This window comes from Phoca vitulina, unplaced genomic scaffold (assembly GCF_004348235.1).
Source record: "Phoca vitulina isolate PV1807 unplaced genomic scaffold, GSC_HSeal_1.0 scaffold20, whole genome shotgun sequence".
Classification (NCBI taxonomy): domain Eukaryota; kingdom Metazoa; phylum Chordata; class Mammalia; order Carnivora; family Phocidae; genus Phoca; species Phoca vitulina.
The window spans coordinates 33,719,279-33,729,168 of record NW_022589723.1 but is presented as its reverse complement, the minus strand read 5'-3'; the positions used below and the strand labels follow the sequence as shown (position 1 = coordinate 33,729,168).

Here is a 9,890-nt window from a genome sequence, read left to right as displayed (position 1 = left end):
CTGATGGGTTCCACCAGCAGTGAGGCAGGATGACCATCCACCGCTCTCCTCCCCAGCCATTCTCACCTCAAATCTAAGGAAATGCACACGCTGGGCTTTAGGAGTCTGGGGTGAACTGAATTCATGAAGAACAAGGGATGCAAGACGTCTCTGTATTGGGACTCATTTTGAATTGGGTAAAGCCGGATTGTCGCAGACCAGACCGGCTGGAATCAGGGCGCAGGAAGGGGGTGAGGCTTCGTGCAGTGCTCTCCTGAGAAAATGAGAAGTTGGGTCTTGAAGAAAAGCCCAGTCTTTTGGAGAGGGGCTTGGGACATGGGACACTGCTGCCCTCCACTGGCCACATCCCACACCGGCCGCGGCCGCGTTCCTTGAGAGCAGCTCCTGTACCAGAGGCCAAGTGAACCCCCAGCCCCACCGTGGGGACGCTGGAGAGCAAACTCGGCATGGACAGGAAGCCAGACCTCAATCAAACGCACACATACCGCTCGTAAGCCGGGTGGGGGGCTGCCAGGCAGAAGGGAAGCAGGTACAGGGGACCCACCTAAGGAGCAGTTTTATTTGTTCATTCATCCAACATTTGGTGGGTGTTCCTCCCATGACTCGGGCCCCCAGGGTGTACAGAGATGATTTAAGCAGACAAGGGGATGAGGATAACAGCATGGCTGCGATCTGGGGGTGAGCACAGGTGCTGGGCCTGGGGGGGCAGTCAGAGGGAGGGATGTCCAGGGAAAGTTTTCTGGAGACAGTCCACTTGAACCGAATCTGAAGAGATGTGTTGGAATTCTGCAGGCAACCGAGAGAGAGGAGGCGTTGTATGGGCACCCCCACCTCCCCACACACACACACACACGACCCCTCTCTCTACACTAGTTCATGTCTTCTAAGTGAATTCTCCTTCTCCTTCCACTCCCACCTCCCCCCCAAAAAATCCCTCTGATCCTCTCTGGATGCCTCACTTCTCTTTTAGAAATCCCGCAACCCAGGATCTAAGGCCCCCGTTGGCTTGGCTGTGAGCTACTGTCAGGGGTGGGGAGGCGGAGAAGGTCCCAGCCTTCGTGGGTGGAAAGAGAACGTAGAAGACACTGGCCGTTTGTTGAGCCCTGACTCTGGGCCAGGCCCTGTAACAGACACTTGGCACGCGCTCTGGCTCACTCCTCAAAGCACTGTGAGTTACGCTCCCCCCATTTTTCAGATATGGAAACTGAGGCTGTGGGAAATAAGGCAGAGAGGGGGCCCTGACTGGCTTCAAGTTGAATGAACAGTGAGTCGGTGGCCAAGCCAGGGGGGCTCACTCATTCAGTCACCCGCCATGTTGTCTGAGCTCCTCCTCTGTCCCAGCCCCTGAAGACAGAACAGTGACCAACACAGACAAAGCTGACATTCTAGATGGGAAGAATGGCAAGACACAGGAATATATCAGTGTCAAGTGGTGATGAGGTCTGCCCAGAAAAACAACAGGCGCAAAAGGGGGGCGGGGGGTGCTATTTTATACGAGGAGATTGGGAAGAGCCTCCCCGATAAACTGACATCAGACAGAGAGCATGAAGAACGGGGGTGTCATGTGGCTATCTGGGGCGGGGTGGGGGAGCCATGGCGGCAGAAGGGACAGCAAGGACAAGACCCTGCAGTGTGCGTGTGCTTGGCACGTTGGAGGCCGGGTAGCTGGAGGGCTGGAGGAGAGAGAGCGATGGGGAGAGGAGGAGATGGGGCCAGCGAGGTGAGCAGAGCCAGAGAGTATAGGGCCTTGCGGGCCAGGACAGCGACTCTTATTTTCCGCTCTGAGCTGGAGGCTCAGAGCAGAGCAGAGAATAAATCTGCCTTCCTCCGGCTGCCATGCCGACAACAGACTGCAGAGGGCGACTCAGAGGCTGGGAGGCAGTCTCTTACGGTCTCCAGGGCAAGAGGAGGGTGCTCGTCCAAGGAGGTAGCCCTGGAGGGGGACGTCTGGCCACATTCTCGGTGCTTCCAAGGTAGAACGGCCAGACTTTGCTGGAGTCAGTGCCGATTACGAAGTTTCGGGCCTGAGCAACAGCAAGAAAGAACAGTGCGGCCATTTGCTTCCGTGGGAAAGGCGGTGAAGGAGGAGGTTTGAGGGTGAGGAGTGGGATCAAGAGTCTGTTTGGGGACCTGTTAAAGACGCCAAGCAGGCCAGGAGACGGTAGCATATGAGTCTGGAATTTAGCGGAGAGGCCAGGTGACAGCAGTCCGCGGGGAGCGGGAAAAGCCCTGCGTTGGAGGGAGTTTGCCCAGGGCTGCGTTAAGCCCTCCGTGGCCCTGAGCACCTTTGCCTTCGGAGCCCCTTCCTCCTTAAAAAATTAATTTAAATTATTATTTTATGGCAGTGTCCATATAAAGACAAACATAATCCAAGCAAAATTATATTTTTTTCTTCTAATTTTAAAAGAAATTATAGAACATTTTCAAGGGCCCCTAAAAGCACGAAGGGGCCTGGGCCCACGGTGCCTACCAGGGAATACGGCCCCGAGCTCACCAGGAAGTGACTGTCGGTTAAAGCAGAAGTCCAAGGACAGAGCCACGGGACACACCAAAATTTAGAAGTTTGGGAGGTGATGAAGCAGCAGAGAAAATAAGAAAAAGTAGCCCACGTGGTAGGAGAATCCAGGGGGAGTGGAGAGTGGCCCGAGGCCAAAGGCGGAAAGTGTCTCAAAGAGGAGGCAGGATCACCTGGGTCCCTTAAGTCCCGTGTCCGTTGTGCAAGGGCTGGGGGCTCTGGGGCCTCTGCAGGCCGGGTGCCACCCATCCCTCCAGCAGATGCCACCAGGCGCTAGCTATCCCCTGACGCCTGGCTGCCCCCGGGGCCCCGGAACAGTAATGCTGCTGACCTGGCGCCCTCCTCCCCTTGCAGATCACATTTGAGATCTCCAAGCAAGAAGACTGGCAGATCCCGATCTGGATCATTGTGGGCAGCACCCTGGGGGGCCTCCTGCTGCTGGCCCTGCTGGTCCTGGCACTATGGAAGGTGAGGCCCCAGCAGGCAGGTGGTGGGGAGCAGCATCCTGGCAGGTTGGCCCAGGCCAGGGGCTCTAGCCTCTGGGGCCAGTCCCCACATTCTCCCCATGGGAGCTGGCGCCCACCCAGCCTCCTCGCCAGAACTTGCCTGCTACCGAAACATCCGTCTCTCACCACAAGGGGACAGCTTGGCTAGGGCCACCAGAGGACCCGCAACCTGTGGCTCTGACCCTTCTGTGGGTCCCTTTAGGAACCTGATGAAAGCTAGGTCTCCTCTTATTAGAAAAAGAAGCGAGCACACAGAGCCACAAAATTTCTCGAACAGTGTCAGGCTGCCAGCAAGGCCCCCAAAGCCTTCTCTGTCTTTGAGCCTCAGGTGGAGAGCCCCTGGTCTCAACCTCCTCCTATTATAGATGAGGGGAGGGAGGCTCAGAGAGGGGTGTTGACCGGGACAGGGTCACACAGCACGACTTCTTGCCTCCTGACCCAGGCTTCATCCACTCCATTGCAGCCCCCCCACCTCACCAATTAAGTGGCCCAGTGTGCGGCCCACCAAGGGAGTCCTGCTGGGCTGGGGGTTGGGGGGTACTCCATGTTAGCTGGGGTATTCGGGAAGAAGCCTTAGGAGGGTCAGTGAAGGGAAGCAGGGAGGGGAGACAGGCCTTGTCCGCCCTGCCCACCGCTGAGACTTCTCCCTTTGCCGCCCACAGCTCGGCTTCTTTAAAAGTGCCAAGCGCAGGAGGGAGCCTGGCCTGGACCCCACCCCCAGAGTGCTGGAGTGAGGCTCAGAGGAGGCTGCAAGTCGATGGGGGCCAGGACGCCAGTCCAGGCAGTGTGCAGGCCCAGGCCCAGGGCCCACTGAGTGGGGGTGAAGACCGCCAGCTCGCTTTGCACTTGACCTCATCTCCTGAGAGACCAAGGCTGCACCCTCTGAAAGGAACTCAAGCCAGTGTTAAGAGGGCTTGCTCTAGTGGGAGGCCCAGACACCTCCAACACAGAGCCCTGGTGATTTAGAGGGACCCCTCCCACGGCACCCCAAAGCCTCCCCCAGGCTCTGTGGGGGCATTTGCTGCCCCGGCCACTAAGGTGCTAGGAATTCCAGCCATCCCGTCCCATCCTCAGAAGAAACCGGGAGAGGAAGACTGCCCTGCAAACCCACTCTGCACACTCCAGGCCTCGAGTCCCAGAAGGACCCCGAGGGGGGGCAGCAGATCTGCATTCTGTGCTGTCCTCCCACCCCCCGCGCTGCTCAAGGCTCCGAGTCCCGCTCGCCCCTTCCTCGGACAGGATAGGTCCCCGGGGCTGCCCCTGAATGAACCAGGGCCCAAGGGCTCGATGGTGACAGCTGCTGGCTAGGGATGAAGAAGGACCCTGGGACGCGGAGACTGTGATGGATGGGCAGCTGGGACGCAGAACATGGGGCGCCCACCCCCGAGATGGGGAGGCAGGCGGGCCCTCCACCCCCCGCGCACCCCCGCGCACCCCGCCAGCCGGTTTTGCTCCTAGTGCCCAGCGGGAGCCGGCGCACACGCACTCCCCGGGTCCCGCGTCCCCACTTGGTCTTCCCGGGGGAGCGGGGCGAGCCTCCCCTCCCTGCGTCACCCACCGCCCTGCGCGCGCGACTGCGTGCACACACATACATGCACACATGCGCACACACGCACACACGCACACACGCACACACGCACACACACAGCCTCCCATCCCTCCCTTCCGCCCACCGTGCACGAGAGAAGGGCTCAGCCGGCGCTGCTGAGGGGTCCTCTCTGGAACGCACCGGATAAAGCCGGTGTAGGGACACCGGAGTGTGTGCAAGCTCGGTGGCAAATATCTGATCCGCGGGCCCACGGGACAAGTGGTACCACCAGTGACGGCGCCTTGGGGACAACAGGCACGCCCGGTGCCCAGCGAGTAATTTATGCCTTAATCTTGTTTTGAGGTAGAAATGAAAGGGGGATGCATCAAAGGCATCTGTCCCCCCGTCACATAGTACGACCTTTACTGTCGTAAATATTTTTAAAAATTAAAAAAAAAAAATACAGTGATTGAAAACAACCAAGGTGCTGTCATCCCATTCTGGGGGAAGGGCATGTCCTGGGGAACCAACCTCTTTTCTCTGAAGGAAAGGAGGTAGATGCGGGGCCCCTCCCGTTTTCCCATTATCTCTCAATGTTGAGAAGGGACTTGTCCACCCTTCGCTCCCTACACCATCCCCGCCAAATGGCTGCCTGGTCTGGGATGGACATCTGCGGTGATGGAGCACTTCCTCCCTCACAAGACCACCAGGTCCATCTTCACTGTTTGGATGGTTGAAGCGTCAGGCCCTTAGTTCCAGCCCTTCCTTCTCTGGCCTCCTAGATTTCTCCAGGCTAGCATTTCAGTGCTCACCTGACACCCTGACTTGAGTTTCTTCACCTTTACACACAGACTGCTCTTAAACCAAGTGGTCTCCATTCTAATCTTGTGCTACTGGAATCCCAAGAAGCCGGAAGTGGAACCTTAGAAATTATTTGCTCTTGTTCCCCCATAGATGAGGACACTCAGAACCAGTGCAGTTAAGAGATAGCCCTAGGTTCCACAGCAAAATCCAAACTCATCCCAGGATTGCTCTCTCTTTCAAGCCAGTCATTATAGCCCAGCCTCAGGGGTCTTATGGAAGGAGAAGGCACTGATACAAAGTAACGATGGGAATATTTTTTCTCAAATGGTGAACCCCCAGTCAGAAGGGGAAACACAATCATGTTTCACTGGAGCCTTACCCTCATGAGCTGAGCACCTGACTAAAGGAAATTTGATGAACCCACACTCACAAGTGTGTCATATGACTTAGCACCGAGTCTTCTGTCAAGCACCATCAACTCTGAGAATGCTTTCATGTGAAACCTGCCTTTTAGGGATTGGTAGTCACATTTTAAAAACCGCTATGTGCACCCACACTGCAGGCAGCCCAGAAGTGACCAAATCCAACCTCTGGGCCTTCAGGGGCAGCCTTTTCCCCCAGGGCTCCATGGTCTGTCCATGCCCCCCCCCCCCCCCCAGCCCTACGGCAAGAACTGGATGGTCAAAGGCATAACTTGTAACTTCAAGGAATTCAAGCCCTCCCCTTGTGTCTCTCTTCTCTTTCTCTTATCAATTTTCCCTTTCGGAATTTATCTGCTCTGGGGTATAAATGTTGGAGATGGACCTTAAAGAGTACCTGGTGGGGCCACAGAGAAGATGCATTTCCTAGGGAGCAAAGCTCATGCTAGAGCAGTGCTCTTCAGGCCCAGGAGCTTGGAAAGATACCTATGCAAGGGCCCACCCCCAGATCCAGATTTAATTGGTTGGGAGGGCACCATCTTTGTTTCAGAGTTCCCCCCCTTCCCCTCCCCCATGACTAATGTGCAGAGTGGAGGTCAACAAGAAGGTAAATATATAGGCTAGAAAACAAATAAGGGGTTAACATGCCCAGGTGACCTTCCATTACGAGTAATGAGAACTATACTGTCGTCCTAATGTTCAAGTTAACCGACTCCAGCTTGGAGTTGGGAAGACCTTCTTGTTCCAGCAAGTCTCTGGAATGGGATCTGCTGCAGAGTTCACCCAGTTCTCCTGCATATCCAGAGCCCCAAGGGACTCTTGGAGAAGTTGAACACATTTGCTATTGTTTGGAGGAGAGACAAATAGTCTCTGAAGCAATTTTGGCATTTAGCAGCAAGCAGACCAAAACGCAACCTCCAATCAACATAAAATTCATATTGTGGTTCACAGATGGGTATTATTAGCAATGCTCTATTCTGTAGTCAAGAACAATTATTTATATAAAAAAAAAGAATAATTATTTATGATGGAGCTGAGGGCTGAACTCAAGTGTGCTAATCTGAAATGTAGCCAACTTAAAAAGGGTTCAGTGTTTTAAAGGCATTACCAGCCATCCTAGGCATTACTCTAAACAAGCTGCTTTGACTTTTGGGTGGCCCCGTGGTACTTGCTTAAGCAAGACTATAGCAAACAATCGCATGGGCGAAAAACATGGGGCAAGGTTTGACCCTTATAAACCAAATACCAACAAATGATGGTTTCAGAATTTGGTCCGTGGATTGTCCGGATTTCCCTAGTTCTAGGCTCACCGTCTCGTAGAGGAAAAACACAGGAGTTGTGAAATGAATCGTGAGAGATGTTCTGTGAGGCTTCACTGCTCTTCTAACATGGTGAGACCCCAGGTGGGATGGGGGTTCCCAGAAAAGATCCAGAAATTGAGGGGCAGGCCTTGGATGGCCTCAAGAGAGGCCTCAAGCCCTGTGCCACCAGTGCCCAGTGCTCTGCAGGGAAGTGGACCTCAGTTCTGGGTCCTTCACATCCAGCCAGCTGAGCAGGGAAAAGAAATCCAGGCAAGAGTGCTGCTTCTTTCTGGCATTAGATGGTGTGGGCACGTAAGCTTGCAGGACTAAGTGTGCCTCTTTGAGCACATGATCTATACCGAGCTGAGCGTCTCAAAGTGGGATCCCAGAGCTGCCCAGATCAGAACCACGAACTAAGTTCCACCCCAGACCTCACAGATCCCATTTCTGTGAGGTAATTCCAAGCACATTAAACTTACGGATCCAGAAATCTGCAGCCACAATATGCTCTTATTGTCTAGACTTCCATGTCAGTTTCTTGAGCAGTGTAGCCCTTCTCAGCTGCCCTTGGATCTCGGTGGCAGTGGTCATCAGCAAAACCCGCCCAGGGGTGTCCTTCCAGCACAAAGAGTGGAGTTTCCGGGTTTTCCTTTTGTTCAGGAAGGTGGTATTTTTAACAGACAGCTATCAGGTGGAAGGGGCAAAGTGCTAACACAAACACAACAGAGAGAGGGAGAATAAATGTGGAAGAGCTTCTGACAGAAGGTATGGAACTGACCTTTCCTAGAGGTCTTTAAAAGACAAGTTGCTACCTCCATCAGCATTCAAGAGTTTTTAGTGTCAGTGCTCCCCCAGAATATGACACTAGCCTTCCGTCAGTCCCCCTGGCCTCAAGTCCCAAGATGCTAAGCACCCTGTAAGAGAAACGGCCAGCTTACTCATGGTCCTTTTCCGGCATGACTCACTCTAACCACACCTCACCCCAAACAATAAAGTGGCCAGGTCTCTCCACCACCAGATATGCCTTGGGTGGCTTAACTTAGTGGTGAGTGGTCTCCTGTCTTCAGTCACCACCACATTGGCCTGTTTTTACCTTCAGTTAGTATCATGTCAGCCCTTTATTTTGCACTACTTCTTACTATTTTTTTGAAATCCCAAAAAATTATCCTAATATTAGTATTAACATCAGCTAGGCTCCATGCAGAGGGCAGTCCAGCTTAACTGACCACATTAAAATTATGCCAGTGCTTCTGTGTCACCATCCATTCCGTTAGCTTTGACATCACACTGAAGTAGGACACCATGTTCCAAACAGAAACTGAAGCAGGAACGGAGTTTTGCTGGTTAAGCGTGGAGAGGGGGTTAGAAGCCTGGCACCTGGGCTCTGAAACTTTTCAATAAGATACAGACTAATTTGTACCTAGCAAACTCACAAGATTCGAAGTAGGGTATGAGCAGAACATTTTCTTAAAAAAGGGGATACTAGGGCGCCTGGGTGGCTCAGTTGGTTAAGCAACTGCCTTCGGCTCAGGTCATGATCCTGGAGTCCCGGGATCGAGTCCCGCATCGGGCTTCCTGCTCAGCAGGGAGTCTGCTTCTCCCTCTGACCCTCCTCCCTCTCATATGCTCTCTCTCTCTCTCATTCTCGCTCTCTCAAATAAATAAATAAAATCTTTAAAAAAAAAAAAAAAAAAGGGGATACTATTCCCAAGTTTCAAAGTAGGGTACGAGCAGAACATTTTTTTTTAAAAGGGGGACACCATTCCTTAATGGATTTGTCCTTTCTAATCAGTTGTGCGCACTCTTTGTCCTCATCTCCCTGGCACTACGTACAAAAATGACAAACAACAACTCAAATGATAATGTTTTCTGAAATGTTTTCAGAAAATGGCCCAAGCCAGAGTCAAAAGGTAACATCATGGACTTCTGTTTGGGAAATTAAAGTTAAAATCTGATGAGAAATAGAAAATCAGATTTTAGATAGGGGCATCTAGCTAGATGACAAGCTTATCGAGGGCAGGGATCATCTTTCTTGTTTTGGTATGCACGTCGTGGCACAGCACCTCTGTTGGAGGCCGGAACACAACTCCGGTCCTGCTCTCAGGACAGACCAAGCACACCAAATGTACAAAGCACAGGGGAATTAGAATAGAAAATTTTATCTAAGCTTGCCAACATGCTAAGTCTTTACGAACCACCTGAAATGTGCTTCTCATGTTGACATTTTCTAGATCAAGCATCTGATGAAATACATTACTACCAGTATTTTCTTTAGTCTGGTCATGTTACTTTAATAGAGCAGAAGTTAACTTGAAACAAAGAAAAAAAAAAAGGTTTAGAATTTGTCTGGGTGATTTCCAGAGGCCACCTGGATATTGCAGCCAGTACACACCTGGCAGAGATGCTAAGGGGAGCTCTGTACCGGCCTGACAGTCTGAGAGTCGAAGAGCATTGCTCACTGGGTCGAGAGCCGGAGCTTACCCTGGGCTCTAACATTCAATCCTTGTGTGACCTTGAATGGACAAGTCACTTTTTTCTGGGTCTACAACCTCAGCTATAAAAAGAGACTTGCACTAACTGGTGTTCTCAGGTCTCTATAAAGGGATGGGAAAGCTACCCTAAATCTAAATTTGAAAACACGGTCGTGCGGAGGATGTGCTCTAATACCACCATATGATAATACTCTGGGGGTAACCTTAACAACGTTAATTAGGCAAATGAAAGAAATACAGAATATGAATACTGAAATGGGAAGGCAAAATAATCATTACTTGTAAATGATGTGTAGGGGCGCCTGGGTGGCTCAGTCGTTAAGCG

The 9,890-nt window shown here is 52.4% G+C and overlaps 1 protein-coding gene across 1 annotated transcript in view; it reads left to right on the top strand.

Annotated features, from left to right (window-relative positions):
* ITGA11 (integrin subunit alpha 11) overlaps positions 1-4,649 on the top strand; it is a 136,450-nt gene extending 131,801 nt beyond the window's left edge. Inside the window, exons 29-30 of the mRNA XM_032417596.1 lie at positions 2,870-2,983; positions 3,684-4,649. Coding sequence (XP_032273487.1) covers positions 2,870-2,983; positions 3,684-3,755 — 186 coding nt within the window. The 3' untranslated portion in view covers positions 3,756-4,649. The remainder of the gene's footprint in view (positions 1-2,869; positions 2,984-3,683) is intronic.
* The last annotated feature ends 5,241 nt before the right edge of the window (positions 4,650-9,890 follow it).